Genomic DNA, 25,871 nt, shown 5'->3' on the forward strand with positions numbered 1-25,871 from the left:
CCCTCCCGCTATCAGCCTCATTTTGACAGATGGATGCCCCTCCCCCCCCCCACACACACATACACAAACATCCCTCCAAACCACACACTGCCAAAAGTATGTGAAGGCCAGCTCTCAGCTGATTCCTCTTCCCACTGAGTGAGGTGAAACCCTCTCTTTCAGATTTGTATACTTTTTGCCCAAAGTTTCTCCTTATTGGAAAAAGACCAGTCTCAGTGTTGGAATAGATTTCATTGATTCCAAAAGGTACATAAAAACATCGTCTGAGAATAATGAAATTTTACTTTTTATGGAGTTGTTCAAAATTCTTAAAGCTAGTAGATCAATAACACTGGCAAATAATAATGGGGGAAGAAGACAGCTCTGCCTCATGCCTTCTGATAATGAGAAGGATTCTGTGTTCAAACCATTGACTCTTACAGTGGAGTTTGGTTTATCATAAAGCTTTATGAACCCATTTCACAAACGCTCCACAGAAACCCATAGCCTATAGACCTTGAAAAGGTCCAGCCACCACATCTGGTCAAAGACTCTGTCCCCAAGTAACGCCCGTACAATGGCCTTAGAGTTCCAGAAGGAGTTCAGAGTGAGTAGGGATGCTGCTTTCTCCCACAAATGTCCATGTGCGCACAACACAACCCCCCACATCCAGTAGTTTAATGCCACTGTTGGGGAAAAAAATAATGACTAGATTCAAAGGTGGATGGAATGACCTCAAGCAATGTTTTGTTAGATTTGAGTTGGTTATTACTTATTAAATCTGGCTCAATTATTATCTATTAGATACAGTTCAGTTGATATGTTCTTAAGGGATTCTTGGTGGGGTTTGGTCATTGCTATGAACTATTTACAGTTTTGCCTAGTCTCTAAGGCCCCTATATACAAAGGATCTTAGGTGTCTAAGTTTTATTTATAGGTAGGACTGCAATACACACAGCTCCTGCTTGGCTTGGCTGCTGAATCCAGTAGGTGCCTAAACTCACCTGGCGCCAATGGTATTGCAATAAAAGTTCCCTAGTTGCCTATCTTTCTGCTTCTGGGCATGCTTCACTGTGGGCATCAGGATGCCTGTCTTCTGCCTAATCCCCAGAGCAATCCACAAGGCCGGGGAAGTTGTTCCTGTGATTTTCCTAGGTGCCTAAAAGTGAGGCATTGGAATACCTAAGTCTATTTGTAGATCTGGGCCTAATTGATTACATAATTAAATCACCTCACTGAAGACATGCCTTGGCTAGTATACCGTTCAGTTGTATCTGTCAGCAGGTCACTGGGATCTGTATTAGGAACATAATTGTTAAGCCCCTATTTTGCCTCTGACACATACCTTCCTTCCAGCTGAATCTTCACTGTGATCTAACATCTTGAAAGAGGTTTTTGAGTAGGACAGCTACTCCTTTTTTCCCAGGAGGAGCTAAACTAAAGAAAATGTAACCTAGCTACTTTTATTTAAGTTTGATACACATTGGGTCATTTGAATGAGTATGAAATGCCTCCAAACATATGAATTTCTTTATATAAAAATTATGTTTTTCCTTTTTGTTGCTTTATTTCATCTATTAGTATTTGGTGTAATTTTATTTTATTAGCTCATGGTTTAAAGTAAAGGGAAACTTTTTGTTTGTTTGTTTTCCTCAGTTTTATTCCTTTCCCAGTTCAATTTGAGTTATATGAATCAATGGCCCTGTAAGGCTACAAAACAAAAGCAACTGGGAGATATCTGCAAAAACTACATTAGATGTCCAAAGTGAGATCGATCTCAACTACTGCAGGACAGAAGGGCCTATGGAATTTTCACTCTTACCAACACACCTTGACATATTGTTTTGTCTGTTCCCAGATTTACTGCTTTTGTACTATGTTTCCTCTGGACTTTTCTCTGCCAGTGAAATACTTTTCTTAATCTCTGTTGTTCTCAGATTTTCTTGGCAAACTACCTGTTTTCTCTTACTGGGGAATTTAGATGACCCAGGGTGTCATCCTCTCCTTTCGTGCTGGTTTAGTGAAGCAGATCTAGACATATTACTGTTGCCACATTGGTTTGCTAATAGGATACTCAGCAGCTGGCAAATGGCTGAATTCCTTCTCCAGTCTCTCCCTGCCCCAGGGCATGCTAAAGGCTAAAACACTCTCAATTCCTCTACACTGGGGGCCACTATAGTTTAATTTGTTTGATGTTGTTGAATTCAGATTGGGTGAGGTTAGAGCTCTGAAATTATCCCACCATCTTGTTGTACAGCCACTTGTTATACTGCTAATTGTACTCTTTATACCTCTTTCTCAAACGGGTGACATGATCCATATCTCCACTGAATGACTCCATTGACTTCAGTGAGTGTTGGCTCGGACCTCACATGCAGAAAGCTTGTGTCTGAGGCACTGCAAAACTGTTGCTGACACCTAATGTCACTATGATTGTCTTTTTCTGCTGGAACACGTGCTGCCATTTTATATCCTGTTCATTGTATACATTTTCACACTCTTTTGATTGACTGTGTTCATTGAGGAAAAACGGAATGATCTTCCTTAGAGCAGAAAGGGAATGACAATAAAAAATGGACAGATTGTTCTCTGGGGCAGAGAATAGGGAAAGAGAAGACACTTGACCTTTTGGGTGAAACCAAAGCAAAGTATAATGGACCATCTTAGACGTGCATGGGCCCAAACATACATAGGTTCCCCAAATTCTTATTCACATTGCAGATTTTAGTAGCAACCATTACCTTCCCCAGCATCTGAAATTAAACGTTCCTCCATTGTGGATGAAAAATGTCCTTTGACAAGTGCACCCATTTACTTTTATAAATTCCACATAAATGAGACTCCATTATGCCTCCCAGGGGATCAAAAGAAGGTTGTGCTGATGCTAAGGGCTAAATGGACCATCTGTCTTCTTAGTGGCTTTCACAAATTTCCATCCCTCTTTGCTGATGGCGAAGTTGCCAGCCTATGGATAAATATGCAGTACCCCTTCTTACTACAAATCATTGCTAAATTCCAATGACAGGTCTCCATACTCCTACCACGGAAGTTGAATAAAGATCAGGCTGTTGCTCTCCCTCCCCCAAAGAGGGAAGCAAAGAGAGGTGATTTAACCATAGCGTTTGTAATGTCACAGCTCCTATTGCAGTGAAAGCGTTCGGTAAGCTTTATCAAACCTTTAACTCAGGTTGGCTCTGATTCATCGCTCATCCTGGTTGGATGCATTTGATTAAGCCTTGTTTATATGAATCCTAGTGTGAATCCGAGTTGGACATATTTTTAAACAAAATTTTCTCTTTGTGTCTGGTTTCCTCCAACCCTTCCTTCTTTATGGGGGTAGGGGCACGAGGGGGTTTACAATACCCAGTCAATCAATTTCTTGAGACCTTTCATTGTTAGTAGCTGAGAGGCATTGGCATGGGACAGCTAGCTCCAGGTTCTCCTAGCATTGATGACTAGGCTGTACCTCGGCTTGGCAGGATTCAGTTTCAATTGATAAAGGTCAGTCAACGTCGATGTCAGTGGACACATTGCAATCAATGAAAAAAAAATCAGTCTGTTGTCGGCTCACCTTGTGCCTGCAGGGATTGGGTGTCTCCAGCTCTGTGGCAGCATAGCGGCCCTCTTTAGCCCCACTGTCACGGATCTGCTCTCTCACTCACCAGCTGGGGGTGTTGACCAGGACCCCCTCTTACTTCTGTGACAGTGGGCTTGCAGAGGGCTCTCTGCATGACTGTGGGGCCACTGACACATGATCCCCGCAGGCGCAAGGTGTGTGTAGAAGAGGTGGCTGCGGTGCTGGTAGGGCAGAGTAGAGACCCCTAGCCAGAACTGCGAGAAGAAGGATTGCGAGCCCTTGAAAGGAGCCATTCAGAAGCCAGGTGGCTTTCCCCGCAGTTGGAGGCCGCAGACACTCTGAAGAAACTTGCATTAAATTAAAATTGATAAAAATGGGGGGGGGAAGTGTTGAAAATAAAAATTGATTTTTTTCCATTGAAATTTTTAAAAAAAATGAATTCTGCCAAGCGTTACCGGATGTGTTCTGAATCAATGGTGTGTGCAGGTGCAATGGGACTGGAAGACCACCATGTTTGTTTGGGGGTTTTTTTGGGGCTGGGGGGGGAGGTTGAACCTCTCATCTCCCTGCTTCCCCGGGGGCAAGTATTGTCATCACACAGAGAGACCACCAGGGTAACCGAGAACAGTAAATGCAATCACCTTGTCAGTTCAGGTCCCCAAAAGGGGACTGTTTTCTTTTAGAAGACCGAATTGGATTTTTTAGGTTAGATCTTCAGCTGGTGTAAATTAGCATCGCTCCATTGAAGTAAATAGAACCACACCGATGCACATTCTGCTGAAAAGCTGATCCTGTGTTTCTGTGATTATTAATTAATACATGTGGATTGTGGTAGCACCTAGGAGCCTCAGCCCTGGACCTGGACCTGGACTCGGTTGTGCTAGGTGTTGTATGTTATCATGCTACAGTAGAGTTGGGTAAAGTTTTGTAGATTTTGGTGTCCTTTGCTTATAATTGGAGCTTGGTTCAAAGGTTTCTATATCTCCTTCTCTCCCTTTTTATACCAGGCGAAACCCTCTTCACTTCCACCTCATTGCAGATGCTATTGCCAAACAGATCCTGGCGACTCTCTTCCAGACCTGGATGGTCCCTGCTGTGCGCATAGACTTCTATGATGCAGATGAGCTCAAGGTAAAGAAAAACAAAACAAACTCAAACTGTTTTATTTTTTTTTTATTTCTACTTGATTTGTCTGGTTTTGAGGTAGCATTCTGATTGGCTGACAAGAATTCCAGCTTGTGTGTTTGAGAACTCAGAACTAACCAGAACTCTCTGTGTTGCCCAAAGTATTACAACTACCACAATGTGTGATTAGTGCCACATCTAGTCCAGGAGCCTTAAAATTCTACCTGCCTTGCAGAAGATTTCTTGTTCTTCAAGATGAATTACATTGAATAAAATTTCTTCCCTGTAAAAGCAACACAGCTTTCTTGCAGAACAGATGGAATCTTAAGCCTCTCGTACTGTAAGCACTCAGCCTCCTAGCACTCCTGAGGCATGTATATTAGTAAGGCCTTGTCTACACTCCGGGGGGGAGATCGATCTAATTTACGCAACTTCAGCTACATGAATAACGTCGCTGAAGTCAACATACTTAGATCTACTTACTGCGGGGTCCACGCTACGCTATGTCGACAGGAGACACTCTCCCGTCGACTTCCCTTGCGCTTCTCGTTCAGGTGGAGTACAGGAGTCAACGAGAGAGCAATCTGCAGTTGATTTAGCGGGTCTTCACTAGACCCGCTAAATCGAACACCGATGCATCGATCACCACGCATCGATCCCCCGGTAAGTGTAGACAAGGCCTTCAGCTATGATTTTGGCATGGAGGTCACAGTGTTCATGGTAATCGTGAATTTTAATAATGTTTGAGACCTCCCACTGCAGCAGCAGCTCCTGTGGGTCTGGCTCTCCGCTCCAGGTGTTACGACCTGGTCCATGTGGTCACAGCACAATGTAGATTTGACATGTCTGCCCCTCCTTAGATGGAGATGGAAGGGTGTACGGGCCAAACTTGATTGGTGTTGCAACCTACCACCCAAAGTCACAACACCCAGAATGGGGAGCCAGGCTCAGCCCTGTGGGACACTGTTACAGGGTGAATGCAGAGTGGGTTTGTTCCTCCTCCTCCCCCTCCTCCTCTCCCACCTCACCTTGGGATGTAACCTTTCAGTGACTGAGATTTTTCCCTGTATCTCTGCCATGAAATTGACTAAAAACATGCACGACAAAAGTCATAGTAATAGTCTGAGACATCCAGTGCTTAATTTGTGCCAGGGCTGAACCCCAGCACCTCTAGGCTTGGCAGTCTATAGCCCTGGCACCTCTGGGCTTGCCTCATCAGTTATGAAAGTAAAAAATGTGTTTGAGCTCCAGCACCTAATTGCTTGTGCCCCGGCACCTATTTCATTACAAATTAAGCAGTGGAGACACCATAACAGCACACATTCTGAGGTGTATTGATAATTTTTTAGAAATAATTTGCTGCTTTGTCTGGACTGCCTTTCAAAAGGAATAATTATGAGGAAGGCTCTGTCAGTGTAAAAAAATAAATAAAATCACTTATTCCAAACATAAAGTAATCATCTTTCCATAGCAGAATTACAGAGTTTTAATTAGATCACAGAGGTTCAACATTGAGTTTCAGGGCTGCATGTTTTTCAGCTGTGCAGGTAGATCTCGCTATTCAAAATTTAGGATTTGTAGATGGTGGCAGTAATTTGTATAGCATATCAATCTACTCGTTGCTAAACTTGATCAAGACTCTGTAGAAAGGGAAAAACAAATTTTAGCAAATTGCTGAACTAATTAAGGTAAAATCAAAGCACTCCACTTGCTAGGATCTTGAGAACAAAATGTTGTGGAAAGAGATGGTAAACGTGAAAGATGATCCTTGAGCAAAACTTTGTTCATTGCTGTTTTCATTATTTTAACATCTTTTCCACATGAAGCAACAGGCAGATATCAACTTAGGTAGCTAGATACCTTCTTTAGTGCTGTGAACATTCATTGCAGAAAAGGATGTTGTGGTTTGTATGTAGGTATATTATATGTCCCCGATAGTAGATGGTAGGGCATAAACAGTACTTGTTCAGCGTCTCAATTGGGCAAGATTGATCTGCTAGTCCTTTCCTCATTATCCTTTGGGTCTGTTCTGAGCTAGTTAGATTCATAGATTCATAGACTCTAGGACTCAGGGAGCCTAGGCACAGACTATGAAATAATAATACTCAACATGGGTGAATGTGACAGCACAGAACCAGACCCCGTGACTGCAAAGAGTCATTGATATCAGTGGAGTTTTAAGGGGTGGGTACAACCCATGGCACGTATAATGCTGAATCATATCCAGATTCTCCTGCAAGTTTCAGCCAAGTTTGCAGTAGGATGTACCAGCATGTTTCTGAGGAAGAGCAGGTTGAAACTAAGAATATTCTATGGAACAGAAATTCCAAAACGTTTTTGTTTCAGAAAAATCAAAACATTTCCGTTTGATTTTTTCCTACATGAAATGGAGCAGTCAGATGCTTCCCAGCACTAGAAGACTCCTCAGGCTGCCCCTCAAAGTTAGGGGGTTCCCCTGCAAAAAGCAGGGAGCCTGAAAGCCCTGAGAGTCCTGGCTCTAGAGCAGGGAGTAAGGAAGCCCTGAGAGCACCATCCTGAGCTTGGGCTTCCAGGTACCCTGCTGCCGAGCAAGGAGCCTAGATTGTGAACCCCCTGCTAGCGCCGGGCTGCCAGGCTTACTCTGAGGTAGTCAGCATGGCAGTGCTGACTGGAAGCTGTGTGCCCTGGCACTGTGAGCTCCCCAGCAGCCCGCCAGGTTTCCGATGGAACCCTGCCTTGCGTTTCCACAGAAGTTTGTTGAAACCGAAACATTTCTGCAGAACATTTGGTTTCAACAAATTGGCCTTTTCTGGAGGGGGCAATAAAAGGCTACTCTGATGTTTCTGAGGTAATCTCAGTAGTGAATTTGGCATGACTTGTTTGAGTTTGTTTTTCACCGTACTTGTGGGAACCTTATTACCTTGGTCAGTATTAGGAAAGCATATGCGGGTTGTGGAATAATTTGCTACCAGTTGTACCATTATCAGAAATGGCATATGCACGATAGAGTGTGTATTATGTTTGCTTTTAATGACCCTCTACTGTTCCATTGAAATCATTCAGTTCCTATGTGAGTCCCAATTGCTGAAGTTTTACAGCCAGCTTTAAGATGCTGTTAAGTATCTTTTTTATATTTTTCCTTTTATTCGCTGTGTTTTGTAGCACCATGTTAGCAGCTCAGAAATGAAATTTTTCTGTCTTTGCCCTTTCTCCATTTGGTAAACAGGGACATACACACATTATTCCTAATAGAGCAGGAGTTAGGAGTTTTTGTTTACTTCATCCATGATGCTTCCACAAGCCTTTTCACAAAGTCCTGAGAATAGTCTTTGGTTCTTGACTGCTTCTGCTGAGCCAACAGAAGGGGGTTGTTTTGCCTAGGTCCTATATAAATATTGTCTTTTGAGATGAATTTCTCAGCAGTGCAATGTTGTTTTCAAACAGCTGTTTGGGATTCAGAGGACACTCCCTACCAGATTATATACTTTAAAAAAGTAGAATTTGGGACTTAGAACATTTGGCAGATTCTAAAATGTATATTATTTTCCTTAGAGTTACAGCAAGTAGTGTCCCAGAGGAAGGGAGTGAAACTCAGGCTGTTGACTAGATGACATCTCTGTTAAGGTTTTAGAGAAGCTTGCAGGCCTACGCTGCAAGAAGAAGGGGATAAAAAAAGAAAGCAAAGACCACTGATTATCCAGATTTTCTACTCCTAACAATCCCACAAATCTGGTTTCATCCTGCTACTGTGAATACTTCAAACACTCCTTTTTAAATCTGGAGCGCAGCGATTTGACTTTGTAATGTGGCACAGCTGTGTATATGGTTCTCTATTATACATCTATTCCTCCTTCCCCTGAGCCTTTTCCTTTTAAGGGATGATAAAGAAAAAGCAAAACAAAACAGAGATCTCAGACCCATGAAAATAGAATCGGTGTAAGAGAAACTATGGAAATGGATGCCTACCACTAGCCTTACATTATTTTAGATCTGGATTTATTTCTGTCCCACACTAATCTGGAGTTGTTTGTTACAAATTTTTAACGTTAGACACCCTTAATCAGGAAATTCAGGTTATGAAAAATGTTTATGGTTAATACATTCCTATCATGTTAAACTTCCTGTACTGTTTTCCTTCCTTTGTCTTTCATTGCTACAGATTGGGTTTAAGCAAACTAGTTTTTGAAGGCCATGTCTCTTCCCAGCAAACTAGTTGGGAGGGAATCTGTGTCCACTAAAAAATGGATGGTAATTCAAAATCTGTAGCACAACAGAGCCTTTGTTATGCTCCCAGAAGATCTATTCATACATACTCAGTAGCCTAAGTGCTACTTCCTCTGTCGTCCCAATTTCTTTGTGGTACAAACCAGTCCATGCAAAATAATGAATTAAAAATTCAAATGTTTTCCATCATGATTTAGACCCTGAATTTTGGTAAAAAAACTAAGATAAAAGCACATTGAATGTGGGTCTTGAGATTTCTTCTGTTCAATACAAGACTTGCAATGAAACAAGGGGGAATCCAGCAAGACAGACCAGAAATGACTGGAATGTCAGTCGCATGAATCGCTTTTGCTGCTGCTGGAGAAGACTTCCAGAAATACCCATGTGCCTACAATCCTGTTGCTAGAAGTGGGTGAGTGCACTACGAGCAGCTTTCCCTGTAATCTTGTCTCTGGAAGGGGAGCAGACCACCAGAAAAGCAAGACAAACTGCTACAACAGAGCTTTGTGTCATGGAACCTTGTTTTTTTTAAATGTTATGAGTCAATTTGAGATGTTGAGTGCAGCATTTCCTCACAGAGTTCTGCCAGTATACCCCAGTGCTGACCTGCAACAACGCCTAATACTCCTGCCTGGGGCCTGGCCTGAGCAAAGACTGCTAACTGTGCTGTGTTGTGATATAGAGTTTTTGGGCTATTCACAGAAGTGAATTAAGAGACTCCCAAACTAATTGTCACCAGTGTTCCAAGTCAGAATTTGAACCAGAGTTTCAAAAGTAAGGGCTTGTGCCCAGCCCAATATGCCAATTAATGTACCCTACTGGCACCTGCTTGAGATCTTTTGTTCGTTTTTGTACCTTACCACTGTAGAAATTGTGAGCACCCTTTGGGGCTCCTTCTGTTATGGAACCAAAGGGAAATCAGTGCCCCCATTGCACCCTCACTGGTAAGCTACTCTTGCCATTCTCCTTTCTTTCATGCATAGACTGAATAAATAATGAACCAAGCTTCCCCATCACCACCACGTGTGCACTACACACACATGTGCACCATACTCTTTTCTGACAGTTCAACAGCATAGACTCCTCTTTGGTATTCCATACTTCAGTTTTGCTGTTATGGTACCAAGACACGCAGCATCTCAAGCCAAGAACTTTACCGGGGGATGAGAAAAGACAAATGACTGCACATGAGATTTTTCCAGAAAAAATAATCCAGTTTTATGAAAATGATCCAAACCCACATGCTGTAAAAGAGAAAGTGCTCAGAAATGACTGCTACATATGTGGTGCTTTCCAGTACTGCAACTGCATTCTACGGGAGCTTATTGCTTCTGAATCAGGGATCTGCTGTATTGAACACATTTTTTTCTCAAATGTAAGTATTATAGTAGATCCCTGTTCTTGGATTTATTCTCCTAGTGCACGACTCAGAGGGAACACCTGTAATATAGTTTGAAATGTGGAGCTCTTCAGTGAATGGTGTGTACCTCCTATAACTGCTGATAAGAGATAAAGGTCAGCCCTTTTTCAGCCATCGGTTCTTTTCTTGCCACTAATGGGTGAGGAGCTGGAAAGAGAAATATTAGCTATGCTTTCTGGATCATGTAGACTGTTCCATGTGTCTAAGGGATACCTCCCTGTCACATTAGTGATAGTGGGATGGCATTTCACAGTTCAAGGTATTTCTTTTGGGGACTGATACCAGGGATAGCTCAGTGGTTTGAGCATTGGCCTGCTAAACCCAGGGTTATGAATTCAATCCTTGAGGGGGCCACTTAGGGATCTGGGGCAAAATCAGTATTTGCTCCTGCTAGTGAAGGCAGGGGGCGGGACTCAATGACCTTGTGGGGTCCCTTCCAGTTCTATTAGATAGGTATATCTCCATATATTTATTTAGTGGATTTACAAAGAACTGGAGTGAATATATTGCCATGTCCACCTGATAGGCTGAGCTAAGATGGCAGACTGGAAGGAATCCAAGTAAAAGCCTAAACCACTACCAGGGTCCTGAAGTTGTTAGAAAGCATCCTAAAGTGCTTGGTCCTAGCTTGTTTCTGACGAACAACTGCAATATATAGAAGCACTGCAGGCATGGATGTTTCCTTTTCCCTTCAAGAGTCCAAGATACTTTGCATTGTACGGAGAGGATAATAAAGAGACAGACTGTATCAGGAAGGATCATGCTACGAGCATTCAGTCACATGATGAAATGCTGCTAATTTTACCCATGACCTACCTGCCTACTAATGAGACACCTTCCCAGAGCATTTAGGGTCTCAGTGGTTACAAGCCGCAACATATCTCTGACAGTGCATCTGTGTGTGATGGACCAAATTCAGTCTTTCCACATCTTCAATATCCATGTCAGTGTGGGTTACAGACAGTCCTCCTAACTTTGGGTTTGTGTTCTTGCTTTAGTGCTGAAGTTCATGAGAAGTCTATTACTTAAGGGCCACCCCACAAATATAGTCTTTGCCATGATAACAAAGCTTTCTTTTGAGCCTCTTGATATCAGGGAGCTTGAGTTCCTAAGGTGAAGTTTTATTACTAGTGGCAGTGACATCAGTTTTCACAGTAAACAGGCTTCAAACTCAAGTGGTTGTTCCATCTACAGTAAGTGTCACAAGGACAGTGCATAGGACTCACTCCTCCAAAGCTGGTGATGAAATTTCAACATAGTGTATTATAATTTGTTGTTAATCTTCTCACGTGCTTGTGCCTTTTCTCATGCAACTGTTTTCCACAACTGAATTGACCCCTTAGCTTCTGTCTAGAGAAGGTAAAAGCCATTAGAATATCTATCCAGTTTTATTGTTTTAACTGACTCTTTAAGAACTATATCTTGATGTCTATCTGACTGCATTTCTCCTTTGTTATTCCTTAGGTAAGGATAAAATACAATACTACGCTAAGGTACATGTATTCAGAGTCATGCCAATGATCCTAGCCAGCCCCAGATCAGTTACTATCCAGGATATTTGCAGGCAGATACTTGGAGTTTTCCTTTAAATGCGCTATCAAAACATCACTCCTGGGACTTTGTTGCAATCTGAAGTTATATTTGTCCTGCCATTATTACAGAATCTGGGCCTGATCCTCAACTGCTGTGAATTGTCGTAATTAGGATCCAGCTTGTTGTTTCTTGGTTTGGAGGAGCTCTACTCTCTCACCCCCATTATGTATTTATTTTTTTCAGAATGTTTCTCTAGTTAGTTCTGTATTGTTTGTGAGAGATCTTGTCTCTTTCTATTGAAAACAAAAAAATAATACATTTCTGTACCATTACATTCAGTGCCTCTTTGGGTTATTGTTGGTGTTGCTTGCTCATAACTATAATAAGTTTTATTCATTATTAGTGTGTTTTTTCCCCAGACTGCATTCCTGGAGCTTTTAGTTTCCAAGAATGAGCATCTATTATCATAGTTACTGTTGGAAAAAAATAAAAATCCTTCCTGTAATTCTTGAGCTCTTAAAGAAGTAGTTTCAATGTAATAGATTCCCCACTCACCTGTCTTCTATCCCTGCAGGGATCGGAATGATTTATTTTTCTGCTAATACTTCGCTTTTGCTAAAAATAAAAGAACTGGTGGTTCCTAACGGGATAAGTCGTTTATTCCTCACCAGCAGGCAAGTGTGTGCCACCTGCTGTTGAGACTGTTACTGATCCTGAATTTTGAGCTTTTGAAGTCCCTCTAGTCATGTTCTGGGAGCAAAAACCTAAAAGTAAAGAGGCGGGGGTGGGTAGAAATCTGTGATAATTACCTTCTGAATACAAAAATTACAGATAAAGACAGATTATCTATTTGATCACTCCATCAGAGTTATCGTGGTGTCATCAGTCTGCCATTAGCTCCATATGAGCACCTTCTCCCTTAGAGCAGTTTCTTCTGCACCTCTTACCAGTTGCATCCCACTAGATTCTGTCCTATATGAGACACACATTAGAGTCTCCCATCTTAAAAGGGAAAAAATACATGCTCACTATTATTTTAGATGGTCACTTCTATGACAGGCATCTCTTGGCTAACACCACTAATTTCAGGTAAGGCTATTTTACCCACTTCTAACACCCTAATATAGGCTCATGAGACTTTTGCCCAAAAATCTACTAAAGCAGAAGCTCCCACTTCAACTATAATGTGGATACATGACTGATTGATTGTATTCTTGACCTTGCATAATAAATAATGTGCAATTATAGAGGAAAGCATATTTTGCTTTATTCTGGTCAGTGGACCCTGGTGACATACCTGTTTATATCTTGACATCATGCAAAATATAAATTGGATGGCTCCACACTGTGACCTCAAGAATTGCTTGGAAGCTTGCCAGAACCTCTGATGGCTGCAGCTAATGAGCACATATTTGCGTACTTAAAAACCTTAAACAGCCTACAATTATAATATTTTCATGGATTTGAATTCTCCCTGATGGATTAGTACAAACTGCTTGTTTTCGTTCACTATCAGTTATCGTATGCAGTTGAGCAATTGAGCTGTCTTTTCTTTGCATGGAGATGAAGGGAGAGGGCAGCCGTGGATTGTGTTTGATGCCTGGACAAACTTTAGCCAGCTGTCTTACCTCCAGCTTTTGGTGAGATGCTCGAGTTTTCTGGCCTTTTATCTAACCCTTCTCCCATGTCTCTGCTTTTCCTGGTTGACTGCCAGAAAAAAAGGTGGTTTGCACCCTTTATCTCCAGCCTGCTTTGGGAGTCATAGAATCATAGAAGATTAGGGTTGGAAGAGATCTCAAGAGGTCATCTAGTCCAACCCCCTGCTCAAAGCAGGTCCACCCCAACTAAATCATCCCAGCCAGGGCTTTGTCAAGCCGGGCCTTAAAAACCTCCGAGGATGGACATTCCACCACCTCCCTAGCTAACCCATTCCAGTGCTTCATCACCCTCCTAGTGAAATAGTTTTTCCTAATATCCAATCTAGACCTCCCCCACTGCAACTTGAGACCATTGCTCCTTGTTCTGTCATCTGCCACCACTGAGAACAGCCGAGCTCCATCCTCTTTGGAACCCCCCTTCAGATAGTTGCAGGCTGCTATAAAATCCCCCCTTCACTCTTCTATTCTGCAGACTAAATAAGCCCAGTTCCCTCAGCGTCTCCTCATAAGTCATGTGCCACAGCCCCGTAATCATTTTCGCTGCCCTCCGCTGGACTCTCTCCAATTTGTCCACATCCTTTCTGTAGTGGGCGGACCAAAACTGGCCACAATACTCCAGATATGGCCTCACCAGTGCCAAATAGAGGGGAATAATCACTTCCCTTGATCTGCTGGCAATGCTCCTACTAATGCAGCCCAATATGCCATTAGCCTTCCTGGCAACAAGGGCACACTGTTGACTCATATCCAGCTTCTTTTCCACTGTAATCCCCAGGTCCTTTTCTGCAGAACTGCCGCTTAGCAGTCGGTCCCCAGCCTATAGCAGTGCATGGTATTCTTCCTTCCTAAGTGCAGGACTCTGCACTTGTCCTTGTTGAATCTCATCAGATTTCTTTTAGCCCAATCCTCTAATTTGTCTAGGTCACTCTGGATCCTATCTCTACCCTCCAGCGTATCTACCTCTTCCCCCAACTTAGTGTCATCCACAAACTTGCTGAGGGTGCAGTCCATCCCATCATCCAGATCATTAATGAAGATGTTGAACAAAACCGGCCCCAGGACCGACCTCTGGGCACTCCGCTTGATACCGGCTGCCAACTAGACATCGAGCCGTTGATCACTACCTGTTGAGCCCAACGATCTAGCCAGCTTTCTATCCACCTTATACTCCATTCATCCAATCCATACTTCTTTAACTTGCTGGCAAGAATATTGTAGGAGACCATATCAAAAGCTTTGCTAAAATCAAAGTATATCACGTCCACCGCTTTCCCTGTATCCATAGAGCCAGTTATCTCATCATAGAAGGTAATCAGATTGGTCAGGCATGACTTGCCCTTGATGAATCCATGTTGACTGTTCCTGATCATCTTCCACTTCTCCAAGTGCTTCAAAATGGATTCCTTGAGGACCTGCTTCATGATTTTTCCAGGGACTGAGGTGAGGCTGACCGGTCTGTAATTCCTCGGATTCTCCTTCTTCCCTTTTTTAAAGATGGGCACTATATTTGCCTTTTTCCATTCGTCCGGGACATCCCCCGATTGCCATGAGTTTTCAAAGATAATGGCCAATGGCTCTTCAATCACATCAGCCAACGCCCTCAGCACCCTCGGGTGCATTGCATCGGGCTCCATGGACTTGTGCATGTCCAGCTTTTCTAAATAGTCCTTAACCTGTTCTTTCACCACTGAGGGTTGCTCACCTCCTCCCCATACTGTGCTGCCCAGTGTAGCAGTCTGGGAGCTGACCTTATCTGTGAAGATCAAGGCAAAAAAGGCATTGAGTACTTCAGCTTGTTCCACATCATCTGTCACTAGGTTGCCTCCCCCATTCAGTAAGGGTCCCACACTTTCCCTGACCACCTTCTTGTTGCTAACATACCTATAGAAACCCTTCTTATTACCCTTCACATCCCTTACTAGCTGCAACTTCAATTGTGCTTTGGCCTTCCTGATTACACCCCTGCATGCTCGAGCAATATTTTTATACTCCTCCCTAGTCATCTGTTCAATTTCCACTTCTTGTAAGCTTCCTTTTTGTGTTTAAGCTCACTGAAGGTTTTTCTGTTAAGCCAAGCTGGTTGCCTGCCATATTTGCTATTCTTTCTGAACATCGGGATGGTTTGTTCTTGTGCTCTCAATAAGGCTTCTTTAAAAATACAACTGCATGCTCAGATATTTCTGGACAACGAGGAGAGGGAGGTTGGCAAATCACACTGCTCTCTCCGGCCTCTCGGGACACTCTCTACAACTCCTACCTCCTCCTTCTCCACCTTACTGTCTCAACATGTTGGGACTGAGCGGTCAGGAAGTATTAGTGCAGCAACAAATAAAGGTAGCTAGCTGCTCCTTTCCATCTCCCCAAATGTGGGCATTAGTGATCTCCCACTGAGAACTGGGGAAGAACAAAGGGGTTACTTAGGCTTTGGACAAAGCGAGAGATCCTGAGGGAGATGAAAAGAACCTCCGGGGGTGGGGGAGGGACAGAAAGAAAGCAAGTGAGAGAGAGGTGGAAGGGGAGAGAACCAGCTAGGTACTTTTAGGTTTGGAGGGAGGAAATTAGGAAGTAGAAGTGGAAACCTTCTGGAGGAAATCAGGATGGAGACCTGAGAGGGGGGAGATGGCTCCTGTAGATGACATGAGAGAGATTAGAGCATTGTTACTGACCCTCTGAAGATGCTGTGGGGCCTGCTATCTGCCCACTGCAGATGGGGAAAGAGGAAAAACTCTGTTTTATTTTAAGGTGACCATATGCATTTTTATGCACATTTAAAGCACATTGGGTACATGCTTTCCCATGGCCCACTGTTGACGGTTCTGCTTTATATTGTTACTAAAGAAGCCAGTGCTGAAAAGGCATTCTTAAGTCAAGTTTTCCTCCTCACTTACCTGATTTGTGTGTACTGGGGAAAGATTTGGAGAAGATGAAGGAAAACCAGACTTCAGTAAGGCTACCTTATGTTGCAAATAGATGAAAATTAATTTGCAGTTATTTATTCTTCTTTACTGCATGGTGCTGGTGGTTATTTAATACTGAAGCTTCCTTTCCAGTTGTATCTTGCTGTATGGTATCTGCAGTTGATCTACATTACCCATCCCCAAGGTTCAGACAATCATCCACTTTTATCTCAATGTTTTGCCTATCACTAGTTGTATCCAGATTTGTTGCATATGTGTATGGGAGATATTATCTGTTCTCAAAGCAGGAGATAAGTCAGAATTCTGTTAAGGTCACCAAACTTTATGCTGAGTCATAACAAAAAATCCAACATAAATAAAATAAAGTAATTATAAAATAATAAAATTGCAGAAAGCCCAGGTATTCCTGAGGTTGTTTTTCAGGGTCATTTATTTTTCTGTTTTTGTATTGTGCTCTCATGCATGAGAAATTCTAAATCTAGACAAGTTATACAGCTTTCCTCGGCACCTGGTTTCCTTGACAACCATTCATATAAATAGTAAGGACCTGTTATGGGGGGGGGGGGGAATATCAATATAATCGCTGCCTGTGAATCATCCAGGGTGAAAAAACAGATTCAAGGTTAAAGTTATAGGATTTAAAATTGAAACATGACCTTTTGCTAATGTTTGCTGAATATACTACAAGGACTAAGCAAAGACACTGCATTTTCAGAGGTGACTTGCAAAGAGAGTCATACTGGCACTTGTCCTGGTGAAATTATTATTGGCAATAATCATATTTTTCATTCTTTGCCCTTCACTCACACAGAATTGATCTCTCAGTGGGTTTTTCTTTTCCTGGTTTTTTACATATTTTTAAACTTACTTTTAAAAACACCAATAAAATATGTGCCAGACAGGAATGAATTTCACTCATACCGAATTCTCACCTTCCCACCCCAAACCTTGTCTATTAACAAATACTAAATTAACCCAGTCTTGACAAAGGTCTTGATCTTAATTCCTGTCCCCCTTGGAGCAAATAGGAGTTTTGTAGCAGGAGTGAGATCAGCCCTCCACCACCCCCACAAAAAATCCCCTCTCAGAGGGATGTTGTGGTAGGGAAGGAGAGACTGTTGTGGAGACAGCCTTGATCTGTATTAGTACCATGAGTACAAGGTATGTTTTCATGGGTCTGAGAAGGGGCATGGGAAAAATTCCCTGCAGAAAGAACTGCTTCTCCCTATGTGACTTTAAAAACACTGTGATTAGGAAAATGGCCCAGCTTTCTCTGTTAATTATATAAAGAAATGTCCTCATCCAGGGTTAACAATTAGATTTTGTTGTTGCCCCCCCCTTTCATTTTAAGCTTTGTGTTGCTATTTCAGGTTGTTTTCTGACCCCGCTGAGTAAATTGATGGTCACTAAAAACCAAACAGTATTTTCCTCCAATTTAGTAGCTGTTTGATAACCACAGCTCTAACAGCCCTATGCTAAATACAGGTTAGCTGCCAGAGCCCCAACTGGTAAATATATATATTTCTATGCACAGCAGCAACAAAGCTATCAATAGTGTAATCAAAACAGGTGTGGAGACAATTATCTATTTTCTCTAGCAAAATATCTGTCATGTCAAGCTAATGTAGTTTTGTTTAATGAAACTACACTATTGTAATAGTTTGACTCACATCAGAATTTCCAGTAGTATTTCCTAATTCATATGTAGATTGAGTTGCTCTTCATGGGATACTCATGAAGACTTCAGCTAGCAAAGAATGTGGCTGTTTGTTTACTTAGTGGCACTTGTAGCTTTGAGCAGCACCTCTGCTCCATAGAGTGCAGTGCAGTTCATTTCTGGGTGCAATTCATGATACACCGCTATCTCGATATAATGCGACCCGATATAACACGAATTCAGATATAACGTGGTAAAGCAGTGCTCCGGGGGGCACTGTGCACTACGGTGGATCAAAGCAAGTTCAATATAACACGGTTTCACCTATAACACAGTAAGATTTTTTGGCTCCCGAGGACAGCGTTATATCGAGGTAGAGGTGTAGTTTTTTTGACTTATAAAACCCTATAAGTCTTGTGTTCAGTGACCAAGATTTTCAAAAATTAGTATGTAAAGTTAGGCTCTTAAATCCATGTGCAAGCCCCTAAGTAAGTAGCCTGAATTTCATAAATGTTGCACATCTGTTGAAGTCAGTGGGAGCTGCTGGACACTCAGCACTTTTGAAATTCAGGCCATTTACTGACTAGGTGCCTACAAATGGATTCAGGAGCTTCAATTCACACTCCCATTTCTGAAAACCTTGATCAGTGTGTCCTGAGCGGGGATCAGTTCCTTCCTTGCATCCCAATCTGGCAGTTGAGATTATCTGTGATACTTGAGCTGACAGTCCTTAGGCATGGTACTGCTAGGGCAGGGCAGCATTTTCAGTGGAGAGTTCTAGAATTTGCTTTCCACTGCAGCCTGACAGAGCCTGACTTTGACATTCTGGCCTGTTGCAAACTCTTTATACTCAATCTTTTTCTGAGGAAGAAAGTTGAGAGCTTCCCCCCTGCCTTTTTGGGGGGCTGAGAAATGTTTTAGCTTTTTATTTACTGAGAGATATTTAAAATTGTATTGTTCATGCACCTAGAAATGCTCTTGGCTTATGGTTAAGGCTAAGATTTTGTCACGGGTACTTATATTAAAAGTCACGGACAAGACGTGGGCAATAAACAATAATTCATGGATTTGTTGAAGCCCGAGCCCCAACGCCCGGGGCTGAAGTTGCGGAGGTCACCTAAAATCACAGAATCCATGACAGACTCCTAGCCTTATTCACGGCATACACTGAGAAAATAAATAAAGACTGAAGGCTTCATTTTTCTAGTATAAAGTGTTGAGGGCTGAGTAAGCATTGAACGCTCTCAATTGGACAACACTTTTCAAGCGTTATAACACTACAGAGGGAAGCTCTTTGTATTGCCATAGATACTCTAGCATAGCCCCTTTGTAAGTGACGTAGGGAAGAATTTACATTAAATAACATGTAAAAAAATTGTAGTTTACTGTGTGAAGTTTAATGGACATGTGTCAGAGACTGCTATATGGGCTACACTCTGGTTGCCAAGGAAACTCAAAGGATACACAAGATTCTAGCAGTCAGACTGCATATTCTAGAAGTTCTCTCAAGGGAAATAGCAATTGGCTATGGTATTTGGGCAGAGGCATTGCTTGGAGAGGAATCGACATCACAGGCTTATCTGGTCAGTTGGCTGAAGAGGTGAGTGCTTAGCTTGTAGGCATAGTTGTATCCCCCTCCTTATCCAGTAATAAATAACAGAACAGACTGCAGGTTTGGCTGCTGAAGCTACGTCTCCAATGCTCAAGACATGAATTAGAGAATAAGAGAAATCTGTACAGCTCAACGTAATTTTGGTTTGACATTCCTCTGTGTTCTTGAATGTTAGCTTGTACAGTAATTCTCTTCTTGTTCTTAAAATCCTAGTTCAATTTCCTTTCCCTAGGATGCTTACATTGAACCCAACACTAGTGTTAGGATTTATTTATGAAGTCTGCCTTTTCATGTTTTACCTTGCTATGTGAAAACTGCCCTGTTTTTTTAATATAGATAGTGATATACCAAAGGGGAGAGGTGAGAAGCTAGTGTAGTGAGATCACAGTTGAAGCACGCTCTTAATATGTAAGAGGGATCCAGAAGAATTAATGACCCTTAGCACTGGGAAGTTTTAAACACTTACAATCAGGAGTATATTGATATTTGGATGGGCCTTCAAACAGATTTTAAATCGGTTCCCATGCTTCTAGACAATTTCCCAGTGCATCTCCACCCTACAACCTGCCCTTTTTTCCTTTCTTACTTGGGACCTCTATCCTAATCCACAATAACACGGTAACCCTCTCTAACTGGGGCCTGCCCTTATTTTCTTTGTCCCCGCCCCTTGGTCAGTGCCCCCATTCCTCTGGTAGTCAGGCTGGGGTAGTGTCCCCAATTTATTCTGCTCCCAGCCACCTGTATCAGGGCCTGTTGGGAGCTTTTCAACTAGGAGGCTTTTCTCAGTCCTCCCTTGGCCTTCACAGCAGTAGAAGTAGGAATGTTTCAAAAGGGGGAGGAGCTTTTTCTGGTCCTCTGCTGAGTCTCTCCTCCCCCCCATTGACTAGAGAGCTTGCTCTCACCTACTGCTTCATGTCCCCTCTTTCCTCTCTTACTGGAAAGCCAGTCAGAGGCTGCTCTGGGACCCCTCATAGCTCGCCCCCAACCAAGCACCTCAAAAAAAAAGTAGCATTTACAGCCCTGCTTAAACATCCTGATTCAGGAAAGCATCCCTCTTGAGAAGGGCACGTAAGCGTGTGTTTTAAGTTCCATTGAATCCAGTGGGACTTAGGCAGGTGCTTTCCTTAATAAGTGCAGAATGTCAGCAGATTACTAGGGCTGTGTGCTTCCTGCTTCTCATGCTCATTTAGATACTTCATTTAGAACTAGAGGGTAATCAGTATTCACGTGGAAAAATCCACAGGGATTCTCTCCTGTCAGCTATCTTTGGGGGGGGGGGAGAGTAATCATTTTAAAAAATGATTGCTATAGTTCTCTGAGCTGGCGCAGCACAGGTTTCAGCTTTGGGAGAGCTATTGTGAATGTTGATCTAGAGTGTACAAAACCAGACTCAAGCATCTTTGTGGAAGAAAAAACATGACAGCTCCATATGTATGTGACTCACACTGAAATAGCAGCTGTCCTGAATTAACAGAGAGGAGCCTGCAGATTTGCAAATGGGGGCTCATTTTATTCTGAGGTGTTGTGGTGTACATCAGGCTTATTTTCTTAACATTTTGCAACAGTGGGAGCAGTGGAGGAGACAGGATGTCTGTTGGCATGGTGTTTTAGCCATCTTGTTTTTCAGATATGATCTCAGCATGGTTAAACATGCTTTTGATGCAGTAGTTTAATCTAGCACTGTGTTTGAAATAGTTTTCCTAATAATTTTATTCGTTTACCACAATTCATCACTCCTTTACCAGCTCCAAAACCACTTGGTGTTGGTTACAAACAAAATACAAATACAAGCATATGTACCTATATTTTATACCCTAGCAACAATATAATTATAAGCACTGGCCAAAATACTTAACAACAGGTAGAGGCCCAGGAGACACCTTCCCATCATAGTGTGACTCCAGAGGTGTAAGGAAAAGCTCTGAAAAAGAAACCTGTGAACAACCTTGCTTTTCATACACTATAGCAAACAAGTGATGTCACTGCTGGTTATCGGAGCTTTGCTAAACCTAGGTGAGTGACTTTAGGGCTGAACCTTGCTCCCTTCAAGGTTTTCTTCTTATCTCAGTTTGTCATATTTTTCCCTAGTTACTGGATTAAGCAGTTCTTTTCAAAACAAGCTTATATAACTAATTATTTACTGCACCCGGTACCCAATTAGCCATGTTTTCTCAATCCAAACCTTAAATAAAATAACTCTAGTATTTCAAGGGTCACTACAAGTTTAACACAAACAATCCTTCTTTCTCATGATTTTGTTCCGTTTGGTCACATGCTTTCAGCCTATTCCTCATGCTAATATCCAAACTCAATTTAGAGCCATAATTCTCTCAGGTCTAACATGGGCTTATAATCCTAGACACTCTGACCATTGTTCCTAGTGCGGGAGAATCTTGTTTTTACATTGCTCCTGCCCTTTCTTGGTTGTCATTCTGAAGGTTGAAGGCAATTTGACTGAAAGCGATCATGAAATGATAGATTCGATTATTCTAAGGAAAGGAGGGAGTGGGAGCAACAGAATAAGGATAATGGACTTAAAAAAAAAGACTTTTACAGACTCGGAGAACTGGTAATGTTCCATGGGAAGAAAATCTGAGGGAAAAAAGGAGTTCAGGAGAGCTCGCAATTTCTCTACAAGATCATATTAAAAGTGCAACAGTAAACTATCCTGCTGCAAAGGAAAGCTAAGAGGAATAGTAAGAGGTCAATCTGGTTCTTTAATTACCTACAAAAAATGGAAACATGGTCAAATTGCAAAAAGATGAGTACAAGAGATTAACACAAGCATGTAGGAACAAAATCAGAAAAGCTAAGACACAAAATGAATTATACCTGGGAAGGGACATAATAAATGAAGGAAAATATAGACCCACTATTTAGCGGGGAAGGAGAGCTAATAACAGACGACATCAAGAAGGCTGAAGTATATTTTGCTGCAGTCTTCACTAAAAAGGTTAATTATGACCAGATATTTAATATAATTAACATTAACAATGAGCAAGAAACACAAGTCAAAATAGGGAAAGAACAGGTTACAGAATATTTAGATAAGTTAAATGTATACAGGTCGGCAGGGCCTGATGAAATGCACCCTAGGGTATTTACAGAACTAGGTGAAACAATCTCAGAACCATTAGTGATTATCTTTAAGAACTCACGGAGGACAAAGTACCTGTCTTTAAAAGAGGGGCAGGGGAAAAGAGGACCTGGGGAATTATGGACCAGTCAGCCTGACTTCCAGCCTAACCTGGAAGGATACTGGAACAAATTATTTAACAGTTGGTTTGTAAGCACCTAGAGGATAATAGGGTTATAAGTCATAGCCAGTATGGATTTGTCAAGCACAAATCATACCAAATTAACCTAATTTCCTTCTTTGACAGGGTTACTACTGGCCTAGAGGATTTGGGGAAAGGTGCAGATGTGATAGGTATATCTTGGTTTTAGTAAGGCTTTTCACAAAGTCCCACACATCATTCTCATACACAAACTAGGGAAATATGGTCTGGATGAAATTACTATAAAGTGGATGCATAACTGGTTAAAAGACATAATCAAAGATTAATTATCAATGATTTGCTGTCAAAATGGGGGGACTTATCTAGTGGGGTTCTGCAAGAGTCTGTCCTGTATCTGGTACTATTCAATATTTTCATTAACAACTTGGATAATGGAGTGGAGAGTATGCTTATAAAATGTGCAGATGACACCAAGCTGGAAGGGGTTGCAAGCACTTTGGAGGACAGGATTAGAATTCAAAACAACCTTGACATACTGGAGAATTGGTCTGAAATCAACAAGATGATATTCAATAAAGACAAATGCAAAGTACTACACTTAGGAAGGAAAAATCAAATGCACAATTACAAAATTGGGAATAATGGGCTAGGTAGTAGTACTGCTGAAAAAGAGCTGGTGGATCACAAATTGAAGATCAGTCAACAATGTGATGCAGTTGCTAAAAAGGTTACTATCCTTCTGGAGTGTATTAACAGGGGTGCTGTATAAATGGGGAGATAATTGTCCCACTCTACTGGACACTAGTGAGTCCTCAGCTGGAGTGCTATCTCCAGTTCTGGGTGCCACACTTTAAGAAAGATGTGGACAAATTGGAGAGAGTCGAGAGGAGAGCTACAAAAATAAGAGGTTTAGAAAACCTTAACTATTGAGGAAAGTTTAAAAAATGGGCATGTTTAGTCTTTAGAAAAGAAGACTGAGGGTGGACTTGATAAGTCTTCAAGTATGTTAAGGACTGTTATAAAGAGGACGGTAATCATTTGTCCTCCATGTCCACTGAAGATAGGACAAGTTGTAATTGTCTTAATATGCCACAAGGGAGGTTTAGGTTAGATAATAGGAATAACTTTCCAACTATAGGGATAGTTAAGCAGTGGAATAAGTTTCTAAGGAAGGTTATGGAATTCCTGTCATTGGAGGTTTTTAAGAATAGGTTACACAAACACCTGTCAGGAGTGGTCTAGGTATAATTGGTCCTGCCTTTGTGCAGGGGGCTGGACTAGTTGACCTCTCAAAGTACCTTCCAGTCTTACATTTCTATGATTCTGATTCCTAGCATCCTCTTAGTTGGTAACTGTATAACTTACTGAATATATCACCACCTCCCTTTCAGTCATGTCTTTTACAGTCCCCCTGCTTTCCTACTTGTTCTGTATCTTCAGGGGATATTGGTTGCTATGGAACTGACTCTGATACTACATGTAAGGCAAAATGATTCTCAAACATAATATAACTGGGTCTTTTTTTTTTGTGATGATAAAAGTCAAGGTGATTTGTAATCTGCAGCAAAATATTTGTACAAATAAGAGTGTGTTCTTGTCACACGTTATCTGAAATGTAGGGCATGTCTTGTAGGTTGCAGAGTTTTACAAGAATTTGTGGCCAGGAAACCTTACTTAACTTTAATTCTGTCCTTAACTTTTAAGTGCTTGTCTTTGCAACTTTTATGTTCTAATGTTTTTTCCATGTGAATATATAAAACATACAGAGCAAGAGAATGCGTGATTGTGTTGTGCAATATAAAGAGGTGGTCTTGGCACAAGTTTGGAATGGCCACATTACTCGTGGATGGTGAAGCCATGAGCAAATTATGCCGCTCATCCCAGAAATAGTGCTGATGGTGTCAGAGGGAATCTCGTCCAGTTTTTAGGAGCAGTTTTGGTGACCTTGTTAAAGGTGAATACGGGGAATTGGTGGTGCTATCCAGGACTCCTATTTGTAGTATAGAGAACTCTACATCAGAAAAATACATTGCACCTACAAGCTTTATCATTAATTGCCAAGCCATACTTGTGGATATCCAGTTTAATGGATAAATGTAAAATGCCAAACCAGCTCTGAGGGACCACTTGGACTGAGGACTTCTCATGTCATTTTCAGTGATCCTTCGAAATGGCATAGGTTTCAGTGCTAAGGGACTGTCATTTCTCAGTGCCAAATCTGAAGGAATTACCAGGCAAATGGTCTCATCTCTACATCGACACATTGCAGCAATATTAGAAATTAGGTGGAATCCTGAATGCAAAGAAGTTAGCAGCCCCTGGAAGGTGACTCTTGTGATTCTTACCACCTTTTTCCTTCCCTGCTTGTCTCTGCGTATATATGAATCCTCTGACCCCCCTGCCGTATTAGTCTTATTTGCATAAGCATATTATGAGGTACTGTAGTGCAATATTGCATTTTCACTAATTAGACTAGGGACATACTATCTAAAATTAATAACATAGGAATGGATGATATTATATTCATGAAAGCAAGCCTGAGTCTTTAAAATTGTATTAACCCTTTTATCACACTAGTACAGGTGCAGAGCTAGTTCCCATGTTCAGATTGGGCGGGTGCTTCAGGCACAGGACCCAGGATAAAATCCAAATTTGGGGTTGGGGATATTCCTTTACCAACAGCATCATATGATGGTCCATTCCCCATGACACCATGCAGAGGAGAGAACTGGAGCAACAAATCGTTTTGAGTATAGGTCTGATTTTAGGGTTGGAATCACAGTTAACCTCTTGGTTCTACACAGCTCTGCCTGGTAAAAAAAAAAACAATTCTGAAGAACACTTAAGGTTAATTTTTATAATTACAAAATTACCCACTGTGTGCGTTTCTAGGTAAGAAAGAAACTAGATATTTTTACTAAGTACTGTAGCTTGGTAATGCACAATATGA

The 25,871-nt window shown here is 41.7% G+C and overlaps 1 protein-coding gene across 4 annotated transcripts in view; it reads left to right on the plus strand.

Moving 5' to 3' along the window:
• LARGE1 (LARGE xylosyl- and glucuronyltransferase 1) overlaps nucleotides 1–25,871 on the plus strand; it is a 362,997-nt gene that overhangs the window by 192,984 nt on the left and 144,142 nt on the right. For all 4 annotated transcript variants that reach the window (XR_010597851.1, XM_065581487.1, XM_005300815.5 and 1 more), the window contains one exon: nucleotides 4,564–4,687. Coding sequence is in view for 3 of the 4 variants with exons in the window: in XM_005300815.5 (XP_005300872.1) it covers nucleotides 4,564–4,687 (124 nt within the window). In the remaining variant the exon portion in view is untranslated. The remainder of the gene's footprint in view (nucleotides 1–4,563; nucleotides 4,688–25,871) is intronic.

Source organism: Chrysemys picta, chromosome 1 (assembly GCF_011386835.1).
Source record: "Chrysemys picta bellii isolate R12L10 chromosome 1, ASM1138683v2, whole genome shotgun sequence".
Classification (NCBI taxonomy): domain Eukaryota; kingdom Metazoa; phylum Chordata; order Testudines; family Emydidae; genus Chrysemys; species Chrysemys picta.